The sequence below is a fragment of the Triturus cristatus genome, chromosome 5_1 (assembly GCF_964204655.1).
Source record: "Triturus cristatus chromosome 5_1, aTriCri1.1, whole genome shotgun sequence".
Lineage (NCBI taxonomy): Eukaryota > Metazoa > Chordata > Amphibia > Caudata > Salamandridae > Triturus > Triturus cristatus.
The window spans coordinates 782,155,904-782,176,043 of NC_140587.1; the positions used below are offsets into that span (position 1 = coordinate 782,155,904).

General features: G+C 45.7%; 1 protein-coding gene across 2 annotated transcripts in view; it reads left to right on the forward strand.

Moving 5' to 3' along the window:
- The window catches only part of ROCK1 (Rho associated coiled-coil containing protein kinase 1), a 1,783,501-nt gene that overhangs the window by 448,520 nt on the left and 1,314,841 nt on the right, over positions 1-20,140 (forward strand). For both annotated transcript variants that reach the window (XM_085605798.1, XM_085605799.1), the window contains exon 7: positions 3,989-4,133. In XM_085605798.1, coding sequence (XP_085461924.1) covers positions 3,989-4,133 — 145 coding nt within the window. The remainder of the gene's footprint in view (positions 1-3,988; positions 4,134-20,140) is intronic.

Genomic DNA, 20,140 nt, shown 5'->3' on the forward strand with positions numbered 1-20,140 from the left:
AGTAGAAGCAATTTTAAAATTGGATAAAGCCCCTAAATATTGGAAAACAGGCCCCAATCGCTAATATTTACAGAAAGGGGAAAAAAATCAGGTACTAAATCAGCTTCAGTGAAAAGGAGAATATGCTTTGGCCCTCAGTTGATCAGCAGTCCAGTGACTGCTCGTCGCACAACAAGGGAGGGTTTAAACACCTACAACAACAACCCCAAGATATGAGATCTAGCTGCCTTTAGAGACTATTGTTAGAGGCCAGGCCCATATTGAATCAGTTATAAATTGTAATAAAAGGTTTGGTCCTCTTATGACAGCCGAGCCAGCAAATATTTATCCTCGAAGCTGCATGGTAAGACACTCGCCAAATGCAATGTCGAGCAAATGTACACCTATGAATTGGCCAATAGTTGCTGTAATGAGCAATCGGAATTAATAAACCATTTGAGAGGTGAAGTCAGCCAATTAACAATTTTAGTCGGAGAATTGTTAAGCAAAGTTGATTATACAAATTGCTGTGGGACTAGAAATGTCAGGGAGATGGACATTGCTGCGAAGCCCGTACCCAGAGAGCATCAGAAGGGGGTATGCGCCAACAAGCGAAAGAAAACAATCATGCACAGCAGTAGTAAAGAGATACTTGGGTCAGGTTAATAATGGCCTCCCCTGATCAATCCAGTAGCATAGGAGGGAGCAGCCCCGGGTTCTTAGCCCAAAAGATCATGGTGACAGTATATTCAAGGTTATTCAGCCTCTCCATCCCAAATGTAAAGTGAAAAATGGGTAGTTTGTTCCATCCAATACATACAACAATAAATAAAGGCAAGGAACTGTATATGGTATGGGTACCTAGAGTGTCCCCTCGAATCAAGAAGGATTCTGACTCCATATAGAATAGTGATCCCCTGGGTCAGGCACTCTCGTAATTACTATTAGGTGATAAGACCTGATCTCACATTCATTAAGCTCCATTCTCCTTAGTGAGACACAATTTGTTATCATATGGACAAAAATAAAGCAGTACACTCTAGAGTATGGTAAATACCTGAATTTGGTTTAACAGTTTGACACATGGCACAAGGAAACAATAGCGACAGTCCAGCTGTTTTAAGTTTGACCCAATATACTGAACACCCTTAAACCTGGCTGTGAATGGGGCTCTAGTAGTTGCTTGCAGGGATTTTACTCCCAGGAGGGTCTTCAGCGAGATCTGCCAACCAAGTCCTAGAACTAGGATAAGTTAGACATCTATATCTAAAACCCTTAACTAACTGGAATCCTAAGTCCGTTTCAGATGCCATTGCCTTTCTTGCATTGTTAATTCTGAGTGCACACCTTCTGTTTAGTGGCAATACTGCTGTACAATTTTTATATATTGTGAATCTTTATATAGTTGCTGTAAGAAGAAGCCATGTATTTTGCTGTGTGCATTGAAGGCTTCTGTTGGCTCTGATTAATAATTTGCCATGGGGAGAATGGGGATGTTGCCCTAAGAACTCTTGGTGGTTTTTCATGCTTTTTATACTCTCCTCCCATGCTTGGGACTCTACTCTGTTTACTCACACCCCTTTGGCAAGGTGCTTGCTGGGGCCTGTACCTTGTTAGTTTTCTTTAGTCTTTGACTCCGTGGCCTGTACTTGACACCACCCTTCAGATGGCATTTCTGAGTGAGTTTGGGCATTTGTGCCACCCCTAAGTTCAAAGGTCCTCCAAACACCATCCAAAGATAATTCTTGGTTTTCCTCTATGCCATGTCACAGTGGGATACACCTCTGATGTGTATTGTGGCTCATGTGTTCCTTCCTTCCACAAGACACCTCAAGAGAGAGATGATACTGCTGGATCTGAGAATTGGCTACTGTTGCAGGCAGTAGCCAACTCAACGTGTGTTCTCCCTCATCTTAATTGCTTGTTTTTACAATTACATTTGTAGATGTGACACAATGAATGCCATAACCTGTTAACTGGTATGTTAGGTGACTGTTTCTTAAAATACCAGAAAAAGGACAAATCTACACTTGCAACAAAGTACTAAGATATATGTTCTGGTCTTAGCCAGTTGATCCTTGTGAAGTCCAGAATTTATACTTTCGATTATTTTCCTCCCATTTCCGTGACTGCTGAGAATCATCCAGGCTTTTCGTAGGTCAGTGGTTCTTAACCTGTGGTCCAGGGAGCCCTTGGGGGTCCACGACTGCTTCGAAAATTAAATAGTATTAAATGATTAAGTGTATATAAATAAAGAAGCAAATAGTGAAAATGAAACGTTTAAAACCTTCTTTATTTTTAGTGTATTGTTTTGTTTCAAATCATCAAATTTTTAGGCAGGGGTTTCTGGCTTCCAGTAATGACTTAGTGGGGGAGGGGGAACCAGGCTACAATAATGATTCATGGGGTGTCCCTGGGTTCCAGTAATGGTTAAGTGGGGGTGGAATCCACAGAAGTCAAAAGGTTAAGAACCATTGTCCCAGGTGGTTAGCCAAACAGCACAATCTTGCTCTGAGGCTAGTTACGAAGTAGAGTCCTAACATTTCTTCTTGGCAAGGAGGAAGAAGATTCGTAAGATGCAGCCTGGGTTCTTCAATTGATGTTTTTGACCATTGCATGTGTCTCCCTTAATGGGACGGCTTTCTTCTGACAATTGCAATGACCTAGGTTCTTTGTTGCCTTGGTTAGACCAGGTTTTGTTGGTCTTACAAATGGACTGATACGTTTGGCCCCCGCCATGCTGGCTTTATAATTAGCCATTTTCTCTACTGCCGCTTTAAACAAACATCTGTTTTAAACTGAAACAACAGTGACTGCAAGTGTTGAGCAGAAATGGCTGCTAGAAAATCTGCTTCTATGAACCTGGATCAGGCCTGAGCAGGTTATTGAAGATTTCTCCAGCCATTGTCTGTGTGCATACAATGTCAGTGTGCACATAAGTAGTTTGCAGTAAGACATCATTGTGTATCTGTCAACATGCACTCTATGCTATGCTTTTTAATTCCTTCCTACTCTCTGGTCTCCAGATGTGTGGCATCTTGCACCATTTTCTGCTACTGCTCTGATTATCTTTTGGGCCCTCCATAGTTGAATAAGGCAGATTTCTGCTACTTTGGTTTCCTCTTTTGTTGTGTTTCCCTCTCTATCTTTTAGATTCTTAGTGTCTTTCATCCACAAGCATCTGACTTGCTGTTGCAGTATTGCCTTCCTCTCCTCTTGGGTGTCATTCTGAGGCAAAGGCTATAGAGTCCACCACCAGGTGTACTGAGGTTTTTATCCCTCACTGTCTTATTTTTCTTTTTCTGACTGTGACTGTATGCAGTGTTCTGTTTCTAAATGTATGGTTAACTCTCCTACTTTTGGGGCTGTTGAGCAGAAGGTCTTCTGTTCTCCCCTCATGGCTCTTTTTTCTTGCTTCCTTGACAAGGTTCTGGTATAGCCTTGAATTCTTTTGTTTCTTGTTTACTTGAGCCTGAGGTGATGCTTTCTTGAGATTCTCATTGGTGTTCCGTTGAAATATTTTTGCCTGATATGAGCCTTGGCCCTAAGGTCAGTGAAGATTCTTTATAATTCTTTCATAAGTCTGAAATACGTGGAATGGACTTAACAATTAGTACATGTTCCTGACCACTGGTATCTAAGTATACCTTATGCCACGCAATGCACTTGCCTGCCCCCATCTGGTCTGGTACTGGGTTTCTCTTGGCAAAGTCGAGGACCGGTGTTTTGGAGGCAGCAGTTTGGTTTGGGGCTCGACCTGGTTCTTGGTGGGATTCTGCAAATAACTGGCTATCAGTTAGCAGCAGTCACTCCTTACTCCTACATGTTCAAAGTTTGTGAGATTATAAATGTATGCTTAAGATGTTCTATATAATGTTTTTCTGCTTTTTCAAACCTCATGGAGTTTATTATTGATATTTTACATTGGAGTATGGAATGCTTGACCATGGAAAACTCATTTTGCATTCCATATCTGTCTAAACTAATCCAGTGTATTTTCTCTTGGTAGGAAGGAATGGTACGCTGTGATACAGCTGTGGGAACACCAGACTACATCTCCCCTGAGGTGCTAAAATCACAAGGTGGGGATGGTTACTATGGACGGGAATGTGACTGGTGGTCTGTTGGAGTTTTCTTATATGAAATGCTTGTAGGTGAGTAGTTGAAAATGTTCATCATGTAGTTGTGTTTTAATTGTATTTTTAATGTTTGCTCTTTTTTGTTGTCCATCTTTTTGAGAAATATGCTTCAGAGAAGCTTGATTAAAAGCTTTTTTTAAAGATTTTGTATTAAAAATAGGAATCCCACTATACTTGAACTGGTCTGACAACCTGTGTAACCCAGCCACCTGCTTCCTCTCCTATGATTCCACCTTATTTGTTTGCTTCAGAGAACTTCCCTGACACTACAGTTACCTGTGACTGAAAGGGTTTTGGTTGTAGGTTACGCTTTGTTGGTGGGGGAAATGCGGAGGGACTGGAAATCTTGCTTGATGCCTGGAGGCAGGCTGGAGGTATTGCATTGAACTTGAAGCTCGTAATTATGGGTGTTTCAGAGTTTGTGAGAGAAAGTTGAAGTGGTGCATGCAGGAACTTAACAAATATACGTTGGTAGCTATACATGAGATGAATATTGATAGTGCAGAGCTGTAAAACCACATTGTTCTTCACACAGTTGTGGGACAGGAGTAGGAGCCCTTGAATAATTTTTTGATCCATCCTGTGAGTCTAACTTTCTTATACTTTCATACCGTCTATGATCTATTTGATATGATGATATAATGACCGAGTCGGCTGTTTAAAAAAAGTGAGAAAAAAAGAATATTCATTTGTTTTTATAGATCTAAAAGCAATCTTAGATTCAGTGCCACAAGCATTATTATGGCAAAAACTTGCAGGTTGGGGTATTCCCCAAAAGTTGCTGGATGCTGTAATACTCTTGTGTACTAATACTTGGATTCAGGTAAAATTAGGTGATGGTTTTACTTTGTATCAAAAGATTAAAACTTGTAATGGCCTTAAACAAGGCTGTGTACTTGCCCCTTGTCTTTTTTATCTTTTTATGTCAGACCTGTTGCAGAATTTCGAGTATGTCATTGCTCATCCCCCGAAACTTGCTGATGTGCCTCTTAGCTATTTACAGTATGCTGATGATACAATCTTGTTGAGTCAAACTCCAATAGGTTTTCAAAGACTAATTAATGCATTTGATGATTTTATTTTAGTTAATGGTCTGGAGTTGAATGTTAAAAAAAACTACAATCATGAAAATTGGCCCAGTGAAGTTTAAGACAAGATCATGGGAAGCTAGAGGTGGGCCAATTGAAGTGGTGGAGACATATTAATACCTAGGAATCTTATTTGATAATAAAGTCTCATTCAAAAGCCATTAAAAAGTTCTGAGGGCAATAGTATCAACTTTAATTTGTTTTAAAATCCTTATATAAATCATTGAGGTGTCAATCGTATGAACATCTTAAAGTCTTGAGAGCCAAGCTACAGCCAACAATTGTATATGGCTCGCCTATTTCAAGGGGGAAAGATGCTGTATTATTGTGTTTACTAGTAATCGAGGCTTGTAAATCAGTTTTTGGAATCCCCAGGTCAATTGGCCAAGCCGAAATACGTTTGAAGTTTGGTCTCCAAAGACATTTCATGGTGGCGCAAGGGTCATTTTTTTTAATTATATGTGTTCTTTGTTTTGATCAGATCTGGACTCCCTAGCAAATAATTGCTGGTGTGAAATAATTTGTTCTGTTTACACAGACGCTTGGAGATCCAATATTTTAGCATGTTTTTAGAGCTTTGATCTGCAGTCTGAGTTTCCAGAAATGACAATGCCCAATTTTAAACGGTTCTTAAATAAAAAGATTAAAATTACTTCACTTACTGTGGATAAGGCGACATTAGTGGCAAAAACACATGCTTGGTCAGTGATTAATTCTCATCAGTCCTTGTGAATTGAGACATCTGACTGCCTATTTTTCGGCTCATATGAAGGATATGTTTTGAAAATTAAGACTTGACATATACCCAACTAAGGAGGGCACGCTGGCCTGGATACAACAATGGCCAAGTACTGATTGTAGATTGTGCGGGTGACCAGGTGAAACCTTATTTTACATTGTGTGTCTTAAATTGCTTACAACATGTCATGCAGTACTATTTATTATTATTTTGTGATTTATAAAGCGCCTGGTGACCCGTAGGCATCCCCGCGCTATAACTTTGTGAGAACCAAGAGAGGAAGACAGAGGGAACTATTTGGGAAACAGGAGGGTTTTTAATTTTTTTCGGAAGAGGGCGTGACAGGGTTCCAGACGCACGTTGCGAGGAAGAGAATTCCATCCTACAGAGGCTTTGACAGAGAAACGTCGGCCACCGGTGCGTGCCTTCTTAAACCTAGGGACTGTGGCCAGATGTTCGCCGTCAGAGCGAAGGAGTCTGGGAGCCTTGTAGGGGGTGACCATGTCTTTCAGGGCTGCTGGACCAACACCGTTGATAAGTTTATGGGTGGTGCACAGGGCTTTAAACTCTACACGCTGGCGGACAGGAAGCCAGTGAAGAGCTTTAAGAGCAGGCTTGGCAGAGGCTCTGGGAGGAAGGTTCATGATGAGCCGCGCCGCCGCGTTTTGGGTCCGTTGGAGTTTGGCCAGGGTAAATTCGGGTGCGCCGAGGTAAACGGAGTTACTGTAGTCCAGCCGGGCTAAGATGAGCCCTTGAACCAATAGTTTCCTGGATAGGGGAGGAAGGAGGGGGAGAATCTTGCGAATTGACCGCAAGAGGCCAAAGCATGTTCCAGCAGTTTTGGTTGCCTGGGTCTTCATGGTGAGGTCAGGTTCAAGCCATACCCCTAGTGTCTTAATTTCTTTTTTAGGTGTGGGGATTTCACCAAAGGCATCCGGCCATACTGATGGTGGGATGGAGGTCCATTTGTTGCCCAAGAGCATGATTTCGGTTTTTGCACCGTTCAGCTTCAAGGAAGATTCGCACATCCAGGTGTGAATATCCTGGAGACAGTTCAGCAGGCTGTCTGGGTGTTTATCCAGGTGGGACAAAGAGACGACAAGTTGTGTGTCGTCGGCATAGTTTACTATTTTTATCCCATAAGGGGTCACGATGTCTTCAAGGGGGGCCATGTAGACATTAAGCAGGGTGGGACTAAGCGAAGACCCCTGAGGGACACCACACGTGAGTGGGAGTGGGTCTGATCGTGAATTGCCGTCCCACACCTGAAATGAACGACCGGATAAGGAGGAGTTAATCCATGCGTGTGCAGTTCCCGTGATTCCAGCCCTGTGCAGGCGGTGGCGAAGGACACGGTGATCCACCGTATCAAAGGCGGCACTGAGATCCAGGAGGATCACTGCCACTGATCCTCCTGAGTCCAGGATGCACCTTGCCTCCTCGATGACGGAGAGGAGGGCAGTGTCCGTGCCATGGCCGGGCCGGAATCCTGTTTGAGATTGACGAAGGAGTTTGTTAGTCTCAAGGAATTGGGATAACTGCACATTCACTAGTTTCTCGGCCATCTTGCTGATACAAGGAAGGAGCGATATGGGTCTATAATTGGCCATGTCGTCCGGGTTCAATTGGGGCTTTTTCAGTAACGCCTTGACAACGGCGTTCTTCCAATTGAGAGGCACTGTGCCTTGGGAAAAAGAGGTGTTGATGAGATCCCTAATAGAGGGGGCTATACTGGGTGACACGGTTTTTAAGAATCTAACCGGAGCTGGGTCAAGGGGGGATCCGCTTTTCATCTTGGCCAACGTGGAGGTAACCTCCGTAAGAGAAACTGCTCTGAATGACTGCAGCTGCGGGCTGTTGGTGCAAGTCTCCATAACCGTGTGGTTATGGGGGCTGATGGTAGGGAGGGAGTCCAGTATACGCGATATTTTGGAATCAAAAAAGGAGGCCAGGTCCTTGCTTCTATCTGGGGGAGGGGGGCAGGCAGCGGGTGCCACAGGGATGTTAAGAAGTTCTTTGACTATAAGGTAAGATTCTTTGGAGGAGTTGGTGGCATTTTTTATTCTATTGTCGTAGAATGCGGCCTTGGCTAGCTTTAGGGCAGATTTGTATCGTCTTACCGAGCAGTGGTACATGTCCTTATTGTTATGGAGCCAGTCCTTTCTCCACAGTCTCTCTGCCTTTTTGCACTCTTTGCGAAGAGCTCTGAGTTCAGAGTTGTACCATGGGGCATGGCCCTTTATCTTGTTTTTGTACTCACGATTTTTTATGGGGATGATACTGTCGAGGGAGAAGGAGATCCATTCTCTAAATTGGGTATCAGCGGTGGAGGGGTCCTCCGAGAGACTAGGGGTCGAGGAGTCCAGGGCTTTGGACCAGTCCTCCACCGAGAGTTTGGCCCACGATCTGTCTCTGGTGAGGGTGGTGGGTTTTTGGGGTTTCTTAAAAGCCCCTGGTAAGTGGGTTGTGACCAGAAAATGGTCCGTCCACGGGAGTGGTTGGGAATTAATGAATTGGAGAGAGGGGATGTTAGAAAACACCGGATCAAGTAGGTGTCCTTTCGTATGTGTTGCCCCGGTGTTGGCAAGGAGAAGGCCATAGGCTGCTAGGTCGTGAATTAGCTCCGATGCGCCTGTGTCTAAAGGGTCCTCGAAGTGCATGTTCAGGTCTCCTGTTATTAGGAAGTTAGATGTCAGGTGGGCCGAGGAAGAGACGGTTTCCAAAAGGGTGGCCGAGAAGGGGCCGGAGTGGCCGGGAGGCCGATACACCAGGAGGCCTGACAGGGAGCTAGTCGAGGATAACTGGATCGTGAAGAGGCAGCTCTCTGACTCCTGGGTCTGAATCTCGTTGGATCGACAGGCGAAGTGATCCCTGTGGATAATAGCTAGTCCACCTCCTCTGCCTGAGGGGCGTGGTTGAGACGTGATAAGGAAGCCTGGGGGTAAAGCCAGTACTATATCCGAATTAGAGTGCTCGGTGATCCACGTTTCCGTAAGGAAAAGTATGTCCAGGCTAAGATCGACAATGAGGTGGTTAATGAGCAGGGCATGCTTAGGAAGCGATCTGCAATTTAGTGTCGAAATTTTAAGGCCAGGGGGTGGGGCTGAGGGTTTGGGAAGGAGTAGCTTTCCTGGTTTACACGTGCTGCAGCTGGCAAAAGGACCATTAGGGTCGTGCATTATGTGACAGGTGCTGCTTTTGGAGGGTCTGAGGCTGAGGAGCTCTCTGCGAGAGTAGCTTACCTTTGTGGCGGTGGGATTAGGCAGGGATTCTGGCCCTAGGCCCGGTCGTGCGCGGACGGGCGCAGACGGGCTTGCCTTAGGCGCGCCTTCGGCGCGCAAACGGCGCTCCCGCTGCGCTCGTCCGCTGCGCTGGTATGGCCGGCACATTTGTACTCGTTAGAGGGGGCGTGGCCTTGCGGTGGGCGTGGCAACCGCCTTGGGGCGTTTCCCTGTTCAGCGCTGGGGTCGCTGTCCCAGGGGTGGTCGCGAAGGGCTGTCAGAGCGCGTTAAGATCGGCGCTTTTAAGCAGGTGAGGTCAGAGGTGATTAAAATCAATATAAAGTGACAGATAGTGCAATTTTTAAAAACAGTTGCAAATACAGTCCTCCGGCTTCCGCCTCAGAGGATAACAACACATACTAAAACCCTTATTTCTTAAGGCTGGGGTAAGATCTGCTCGCCAGGCCCTCATTTTATGTTTATTGGGTGTGTTGATTCCATTGATCTGTCAAAATGCTGCTTCTGTAGTTTATATTTATTTGTTTATAACTATTGTTATGGAATATATTAAAGGATTGGATAATATAAGGTTATTGTTCCTGGCACTCTGAGTGTTTATGCAATTTTGACCCAATTATTCTGTTTTTGGTAACTTATGTAATCAAGCTCTAAGAATTATGTGAAAGCACAGATGCACTTTATTGTTCATTTGCATAATGGTATATATTGTTTACAGATTTTAGTATTTTTTTGGGGCCTATAGTACGCTCTTTAATGGACATTTTTTTTAGTTGTGTGTATTGACTCTATAGACCATGTGTAAGCACTTAGGCACTTTATAGTTCAATTGTATAATGGCACATAATGTTTACAGTTTTTTCTTGTATATCCTCACAAACTACTTTATCATTGTATATTACTTTTACTATGATTAAGGACTGTGATGAAAGATGTGTATATGTGGTATCAATGTTCCAGTACGGCATGTAACCATTGAAACATTTGTTTTGTGTACAGCTGTATATCAATTGGCAAATTAGGTAAACGAAAATGGACCATGTAAATGAACATATGAACTTTTTTAAATGACTAAGAAACTGATTTTTTTACACATGATATTGTTTTAATTCCAATGATTTTTGTTAATCAAGCAATAAAGAATTATATAGTTAAAATAAATAAAAAAAATATATATATATATAAATAAATAAAATGTGGGCTTCTAGTGTTTCGTCATGTTTTGGAAAAAATAACGTTTTTATTGCTTTCATGAATTCTAGGTGGCTGCTTATTTTCTTGGGCACAGGGCTACATAGTTTACAGGTGTACATTGTCTGTGGTGACTCTGTACGAGGAGAAGTCCAAGACTTATGACAAATGCTCTTTGATGCCCCTTGAAGTCATTAGAGTGTGAAGCCAAGCTCTTGTCACTGAAAATTAGGCAATCATGCAAAAGAATTGTGATTCCAAGGTTAGCGTTCCCTTGAAGCTCAGATTAGCGGTGTGTCCTTCTTGAAGCATGTACTCTGTAGCCGAGTGACCACCCCCTGCTATTATATTAAAAGGTTACCAAGTGTTTTTAGTGTTCTGCATCACTGAATACATGTATCTAACATAGAATACTTAGACTAGTTCCCATTAACTGTATGGAAATCTAGAGTCTTTTACCTTTAAAGACATAACCGGACAGTAGCTTTGCTAGAGTTTTAAATCTGTAACCTGGGGTGGGCGGAGGGTCTGAGACAAACTATCAATGTTCGCCTAACTCCGGACACAACACATGCACTTCTTCAATATGCTATAGGCTTTCCTCAGAGGCTCACATGAGGCTAAGGTATCCAACTTAACATTGTATTCCTTCTGGACACTGGGTTTGGGAAGGTGACTGGGAGATCATTTGGTACAGGATCACTGTGGCAATCCTGGTCCTATAATCTTATAGGATTCAGCCCACTTCAGTCCTAGACTGGCACTCTTTGGAGGAGGGAACCATTTTGAGGGTTGCAGGCAACCTGCAAACCTTTCTATCGGATTTCCTTTGAACAAGAAGACTGAATGCAGGGAAAATAACCTCCAGGAAACACTGCTATAAAATCACAAAATGCTACCCTCTATTAGCAAAAATGCAAGGACTGACCACTGCACAAGGCTTGGAGGAACTTATCATACATGTTTATAAACACCCACACAGGTGTGCAGCTGATATTTACACATCCACATACACCAACAGGCATGTGCACAAAGCATAAACTTATGCAGTATCTTGTCCCACCACTAGCAGGCAAAGTTTTTGCACAGGAAATTAACCTTTCACGTTTTCATTGGTTACCCGGGTGCGTGGGTGGAGGAATCCTAAGAAAGGGGCAGGCAGGTTACCTGATGAAAAGTTGGATTATGGGGCAAACAGACTGCGGCAGATATGAGAGGAAGTGTGGTGATCTTTCTTTGCAGAATCCCTTACCTGAGGCATGGCGTAATGCTAAAGCGTGGGCTCCTGGCCCTGTGTGTTGCCATCCACTTGGTGGAACGAATGTATGCCATAATCTGAAGATTAGGGAATAGGGAACTGCAGCGAAGCACTCATAATGCTTGACATAGAAGACAACACATTGTGTGTCAACAACCACTGTGCACGGTATCAATGAAGCGAGTAAAATGAAAAAGTGATATTCTTCAATCAAGAAATGAAACAAAATATATTGGTCAGTCTGCAGAGGAGTACCCAGTGTGGTTAGAATGCTAGCAAAGTGGAAATATCATTATATATCATTATAATATTTATAATAAATATGGTGCAACCCATACTCTTTGTGGCGAGGAAGGACGGCTATCTTGTTCTGAGGGGTCCCTGCTTGTACTGGGGTTTGTAGAGTCATGGTGCTTAAGAGGCATCTCCCTTGTACTAGGAGGCTTGCGGTGGAGGTGGGAGGTGATAGGTTTGATGGTTCCCTCCCTTGTGCCTGGGTGCTCAGTGTGTCGTAGGACCCGTCTCTGGTACCAGTCAGTATGTTTGAGGAACCCCTCCCTAGTTCTAACGGCTCAGTGGGTTTTAGGATCCCTCTCTGGTACTAGAGGTAGCCAATGTGTTTGGGGGTCTCCTGTGCTAGTGGAGTCAGTACGTTAGTGATCCCTCACTTGTACTGTGTGTTTGAGAAGCCTCTCTATTGTTCTGTGGGGAAAGTAGGAACTGTGTTAGGGGCCGCACCCTTGTGCTAGAGGGCTCTATATGTTTGAGAGCCCCTCCATTGTATTAGGGGAGTCTGTCTGTTAGGGGTCTCCCCCCTTGGGCTTCGGGGGTAGGAAGTTTGAGGCTCAGTTTGTTGGGACCCTTCCTGGTACTGGGTTGGGGTCAGTGTATTTGAAGGTCTCTCTTTTGCTAGGAGGCTCAAGATGCGTAAGGGGCCTATAGAGATTTGATGGCCATCAAACCTTTACAGCTCTTTGTGGGAAGACCTAGATAAGGCTTGTTTATTTTGGATATTAAGGCAGATGGTTTTTTGAAAGTAGGTGGATTGAGCCTTTTCTTTTCAATCAATTCAAACAGATGTGGACACGTAGAGCCTTAGGAATCTTTCTGCGCCAAACATTTCTTTAATTTCCTGATTAAACACTGTACAAACGGATGCAAACAATTTGTCACAACACTATAGAGTTTATAGAAAAAGTAAGGGTTTAGAAACTTGAGAAATGCACTTACGAGTGAAAAGCCTTATGGGAAATTAAAGAGGTGCTTAAAAACTGTCTATAGCAGAGATAGCTAAACGCAAAAAGGCTTATTCTGGAAAAATCTGAATGGTTCTCAGACCCATCATAGAAGTAAAAAATGTACCTTGCCTATCAAATGTCAGGTGTAGAGTTACACTCTTTACCTCTAAGACTCTCTTCCACGTTACTATCCACTGAACTATCTGCAGTTTACAATAGGTGATAATTAACACTTGAATGTGCTCACCTTCATGCTTCTAATGGGCTGGAAACATCCAAAACACTGCTGTAATTACTTTGATCTATATCATTTACAGAAACGTTGTAATGGTCGTTTTGATGTAAAGATTTCAAGGCTGCTACTGATAGTGGGAGAGTTCCAAACCGTGGCACTTTGAAAATTGATAGCTTCTTAGAATCTCTTAATTTAACACTGTGGGCTTCAAATGAACCTCCTTGGGGCATTGAGCGGACATCATAACAATGAATCATCATGAAAACACTCTGGTGCGGTGGACTTGTAAGCATTTAATTATCTAAAAGGAGTTTACAGATGTGTTCCATCTATTTCAGGGCTCAAATCTGGAAGGATTGATAGCTCTGGAATTCTGGAGGGGTGGAGTACCACTGATCCAAATCCTTGTTTTGGAATCGAGGGTGGGTAGGCTTGCATTCAAGCAATTGTTCTTCAGGGAAAAAGTGAAAATGTTGACAGACCGCACTAACAAGTGCCAAAACAGGAAGCATCCAAAGAAGCCAGAGACTGTGGAAATGGACAATCAAATTGCTTTTTATATTCTACCCATTATTGGGCTCATGCAAAAGCTGATAACTTCCAGTAGCAAAATTATTATAGCAAAAATGTGGGCTTCACATGATTTTCAGATTGCATTTTTAGGTACATCAAGCTCGATATAAATTTGAAAATGCCTTCTCGGCTTTTTACCAGGAGCAGAGGGGAGGTATCACATGATGTTCGACAGATTGGAGCCACAGGACATAGATTTTTCACATTTTAGTTTGTTCTTTAGGGAGAGTAAAGCTATAGAGGCAATGCCAGGTACCTTTGACTAAAGGTGTATATCCGCATAAACGGAATTTGTGATTCTGCGGGAAGAGTGCAATCCTTTACTTGATCAAAATCTTATTATTCGATGTCAAGAAAAGGTTTGCAAGAGCTTGCCATTACGCCATAAGGCAGACTAGTTCAAGCGTCCATTGATAGTTTGCAATTTTAGTAGTTAAGTAAGTCGCTGAGCTCTTCTTGCTGAAACATCATCAACGGGGTATATGTTAGTGTTGTAACCAGTCTGAGGCTACAATGCTGATGTCTGTTTTTAAGGACCTTAATGATGTAGCCTTCCATACCACAAGCATTAATCTCCCTAAATTAGGAAGGAATTCTTTTTTTGATAACCAATTTTATTGATTTTATAGGGAACCAACAAAAAATAACACCAGCTGTTCGTACATTTGGCTGTGCAAGGCAAATACAAGAGGACGTTAGATCAATAAAGAGGAACTGATAAGCAAGGCAGAAGTAAAGACATTGTTGTACCTAATCCCAACCTCGAATTGGGGATATTAGTCTTCCACTACCCCAACCCATTTGTCCCACATTCTACAGAATTTCTTTGGGCAGCCTCTTGCCTCATACAGGGGTTGCTCCTGAGCAGCGCACCAGTCCACCCCTCTGCGCCAGCGTGTCATGGTGGGGGCAGCCGAACTCAGACAGTTAGCCGCAATGTCCCTTTTGGCCACCATCAGTGCTGTGTTGAGAAAGAGCTTCTCAGCTCTGGAACCATCCAGCCCCTCGGTGACACCTAGCAGAACATTCATAGGGTTAAGAGGAACCTCCCAGCCTAGAACCTCAGTGAGTTCCCCAGTTACTGACTCCCAGTAGCACGTAATTGTGGAGCAACGCCACACCACACAATGTGATAAAAATCAGCCTGTGGGTGGGTGCAGCGGGGACATGATGCATCAGATCGCAGCCCAGCCCGAAGGAGACGCAGCGGCGTTGGATAAGCAGTATGAAGATAATAGACTTGAACCAGGCGAAGCTGTGCTGAGGCTGTGACTGTTTTGGGAGACATCAATGCATCCCTCCAGTCGGTGTCGTCCAAAGACCCAAGCCAACCCTTCCATCTGTCCCTGAGGTGTGAGAGTGTGTTAGGGGTGTTATTGATGAGGGGACGATAAATACAAGAGATTCCCCCCTTCCCCAGATTACCAGTCATGGTCTGGGCTTCGGACGGGCTATATTCGGGTAGGAAGGTGCCATCTGAAATGTGAGAATGGAGGTCATGGCGTATTTGAAGGTATCTGTAGAACTGGGAAGCGTGAAGGGAGTAACGAGTTTACAGTTCTTGAAAGGTGCGTATGTGACTCCCACCCCAGATGTCACCCAGCAGGGAAATACAAATGAGGTCCTACATTCTAAAGCCCGAGGTTGGCGACCTCCCGGAGCCGTGTGCCGCACCACAGTGGGGTATGTTGGGTCAGTTTATCCAACCATTGGGTGTGGCGCAAAGACGCTCGCCAGGCCAAAAGCACCCCGTGGGTGATCTCGGGTAGAGTTTGGGGGATAGCGCTCCCATAAAGCATCCCTTGGAGGTTAGACAGGCCCAGGGTGTGCAGTTCCAAGCGATATGACTGGTCAGACCAGCCCGCGTTAAAGCAGTCATGTACGGTGAGGAGCCGAGTTGCTTGTTAATAAAGGTGGAGATTCGTCATTCCCAGACAGCCGTCAAATGGCTGGATCCGGCACTGGACGAGGGCCAATCGAGGACTCCGACCCACACCCCCCCAACAGGAATTTGATGGGAATGCTGTCCAGCTCTCGGAACCACGACCGCGAGAAGGAGAGATGTGTATTCTGGAGCATATAAAGGAATTTGGGTAGGACCATGATTTTAAATAAGGCTATTCTACCCATAGGGTTCAGTGGAAGAGTTTGCCACTTGAGGTCAACCCGGGCATTCTTCACCAATTGGGTGACGTTGAGTGACCAAGCGAGGTAAGGAAGAAGGGCAACCCAAACCCCACATACTTGAAGGACTGTCGCCGAAGAGGTATCGACGACTGCCAGTCTAAGCGCTCTCTTGAAAGGTGAAGGGGGACCAGAACGGATTTAGCCGAGTTCAAACGAAGGCCGGGGGGTTTGTTCAAAGAGATTCAGGGCCCGGAGGCATCGGGATCCCGACCGAGCCGGGGCTGCTAGGAATAGTAGAACGTCATCAGCATAAAGGGCGACCTTGTCTTCCTCTAAGCCAGGCCATCTCCAGCCCGTGAAGAGCTGGTCAGACTGTACAAGGCAGGCAAAGGGCTCCATCGCCAACGCAAATAGGAGGGGTGAGAGGGGGCATCCTTGCCTCTTCTGACGGGAAAGGGATTAGACATGGCTCCGTTGACTAGCACTTGGGCCCTGGGTTTGCAATAAAGAATCTTAACCAGGCCGCGGAAGGGGGCCCCCACAACCCATTTCCATCAATACCTCCTCTAGATAACGCCACTCCACCGAGTCGAATGCTTTCTCAAAATCTATGAGACGGAGGGACAGGTACGGGGATAGCTGTTGCCGGTTTGCTAAAGCGAGGTGGAGGCGTCTAAGGCAGTGCCGGGTTCCCCAGGAGGGCATAAACCCGCACTGGTCGGGGTGTGGCCAGGTGCGGCCGTATACGATTGGCTAGGACCGAGGCGAAGAGTTTGAGTTCCGGGTTAATGAGGGAGATGGGGCGGTTATCGGGGCAGTGCTTCGAGGGAGGTTGAGACTTCGGGATCACCACGGTAGTGGCCATATCCGTCTCTGGACGGAATGAGCCCCAATCAGATGCCTCCCGATACAGCTGTAGAGGGTGGGTGATCAGAGTGTCTCGGTAGGACGCATAAAACTCTTGTGGGAACCTGTCTGGCCCTGGTGTCTTACCCGCAGCCAAGTGCGATATGGCATCACTGACTTCCTCCAGGGTGATCGGGAGGTCGAGAACCTCCGCCTCAGACTCACTAAGTCACGGGAGGGAAAGTTGTTTGCGCTGGAGGAGCTCCAGGAGCGAGAGAGTGGGAGGCTGCGCAGAGTAAAGAGTAGCGTAGTAGGTGGCAAAGCACTGGGCCACTGCAATGGGGCTTCACTGGCTCACTCCGTCCGAACCGATCACCTTAGGGATGATACGGTTGGTCATTGGGTAAGTGGCCAGGTGGTGCCTGAGTTTCCAGTTTTTGTCTCACCACCCATATACTCGCGCCATGGAGGACCTCCACAACAGTTTGGCTGCCTCCAAGGAGGTCTGTTTCATCTAGTCTCTGAGAAATGCAAGTCTCCTGTCTTGGGCCTCTGATCGCCCCTCCGGAGGCTGAGTCTCAATTAGAACAGCCTGGCCTCTTGGAGTGGGAGGTGGGAATCTTGCTTCGTACGTTTGAGTTTAGTTGGCCCTTTGCAAAGCCCCCGATAGTGGCCTTACCGGCTTCCCCTAGGGTGCCAGGAGAGGAAACCGACCTGTGATTAGCGGTAAAATATTGGCGGAGCTCATCCCCTACTTGGTCCCTGAAATCCTTGTCCTGAAGGAACCAGGCGTTCAGCTGCCAGATCGGACGTGAGGACGCGGGAAGACTGCCCATCCGTATCGCTACTGGGAAGCGGTCTGATAAACGTATCACTACTGGGGAGTGGTCTGACGTCGTGAATCGTTCTACAGTCTTAAGGAAGGAATTGCTAAAGTTTTTAGGTCTTGAGCAGAGACGCATCAAAGCAGTGAATATCCTGTTTGTGAAATGCCATTTACAGTTCAGCTTTTTATTAATTTTGATGTACATCTAAAGAGGCAGTACAAGCATTGGGGTAGGGTAGCCCTCCCCAGCTAGGTCAGATTACAACACTATATCTATAATAACTGATCAGGCATACCCCTGAACAAACGAAAAAGGGAAGGAAAAACCGAGGCCTCTCCGCCCCCCCCCCCGCCCTCACCCCTGCCCCCCCCCCCCCGCCCCTGAATGGGGCCTTTAAAAAAATCTTATTCCATCTTTATTTAATACAAACACCTAACCACCCCTCCTAATACACAGTGCCTGACCCGAACTCTTTTATCTTTGGGAAGAATTTTGCCTCCTCCTCCGTCACCTTGTGATACTTCTACTCAGTTGCATTGCAACTCAGTTTAAACAACTGGAGTGCTCTATGGTGTGATGGGAAATCTCTCAACTGAGCCAATTCAGTCAGATGATGGATCCGTCCTATCCCAGCTATAGCGTCGGAGCCTGTAAATATGTGCTACCTCTGCACGCTGATGTCTATTCCTTTATTTCTGCCCCTGCCGACATGAATCCCAAGCATTTGAATCCTGTTCTACTGAACACAGATTTTTTTCCCTTGAACGAAAAAATCAAGAATCCTATAATGCACCAAATACTAGTCTTAAGTCGTGCAACTGTTGTGTCAAAATGAATACAAAGGCTACTTGGGACCAAGAGGCCCAGCTTACCATTGGGGAACTCTGGAAGTCATAGACACAGTCCCGGTAGAAGTCGAGGACATGCTCTTGCTCCTGAGACCAGTCGTCCTAGAGGTCATATGGCTCAGGCAAGTCTAACAAATCCTGTAATAAATATTTAAAAATTCAAGCACGGCTACTCTTCATCCCCCCGCTGCCATCACTCCAGGCACCTGCATGCCATGATGTCAGACTCTTGGGCCGGGTTCTCCTCAGGACCTAGAACGCAAAAAAGCAGTCTGTTCCACTTTTACTTGGGACGACTGTAGAAGAAAATATTTACCGTAACTCAAGGAGCAGGATGGTGGCTTGCATCAAAACATCTTCAATCACATGTTTCTGATGCTGGTGGAGACGGCGTATTTTCGTTTGTTTGTCTATTGAAAACGGTTTTTAAGCTGGGCTGAAGCATCTTGTATGCCCGTCTGTATCGGAGGCAGGAAACCTTTTGTTTATATTGTCGTTTCTTCTAATTATGCAGTATCCAGAACGCCGTGTGCAGAACGGTCGCCGTCTGTGTCTCCTAGCCAGCACGGTAAAGCTGTTTGGTTTCCGGGAGCTGGAGCAACACCTGCCCAATTAAAAGAATTCTATTAGGCTTTGCACCTCATATTTGGGTGGTCCGTTCCCTCTGGCGCGCATTCGGGCCCGTTGGTGTGGGAGGGACGCTTTCTGGATCCACCAAGGTTGCTCTGGCCCCGGTGCCAGTCGGGCCTCCGAGATCCACAGATGCATCTAGATTGTCACCGGTTATGCCTTCTCAACATTACCCGGTGCCGGTCCCTAGACAGATCCTGCCAGCGCCCATGAGCAACACTGTCCCCATTTATATCCCCGAGACTGACATGGAGGCGAAGGGGCATCGCCTGACGGCTGGACATGCCTTCCAGGCCGGAGCCTGAGTCCCTCTTCTTATAGGCTAGGACACGGAGAGGAATGGGAGGGGGTCGCTTGACCCTGAAGAATACGAGCCATAGAATACTAACATGGACTGGTATGTGGATTTGGTGTGCCCCAGAGGAACGGGCACATCTACAGATACTGGCATGCTTTCTCCCCCCACCATATTATGGAGGAAGGAGCTTCCTTCACAATGGTGGTGAGGAGGGCGGCCGAGGATCCTGAACCTTAGCTTGCCCTCGCGGCAGTGAAGGCTAACCACTTGACGGAAGTGCTTCAACCAGGAGTGACCTCTTCAGAACCACTTCTCCCTTTTAACAAATCCCTGCTTTCCCTGCTGGGATTTGGTCCAAGTCAGACGCAGGGGCTCCTGTGAACAGGACAGTAAGCCGCCACCACTGTTCTGCTCCAGGGGACCCTAAATTTCTCACAGTACACCCTACTCTGGAGAGCTTAGTGGTCTAAGCCTCCACTTCTCATGTGAATACTGGTGCATTCCCAACCGCACCACCGGATCAGGAATTCAGGAGGCTGGACAACTTAGGCAAGAAAATGTTTTCTTCCACCAGCCGTGCATTGTGGTCGATGAACACCGCATGCCTTTTATGCCGCTATTCCCACACTCTGTGGGATACGGTTGCGCAGGTACTGTCAACGGTTTCAGAGGTAGCGTGGACTGTGCTCTTTCAGTCTGTTGCCGACGGGAGGGATGCAGCTAAGCAGCTAAGTTCATCATTAGATGTGGACTGGATACCACTGACTCGCTAGGGAGAGCAGTTTCGACAACGGTGGCCCTACGACGCCATACCTAGTTGAGGACTACTGGCTGTTACACTATCCAGATATACATAGAATTCACCATAATGGCTCGAAGCACCCC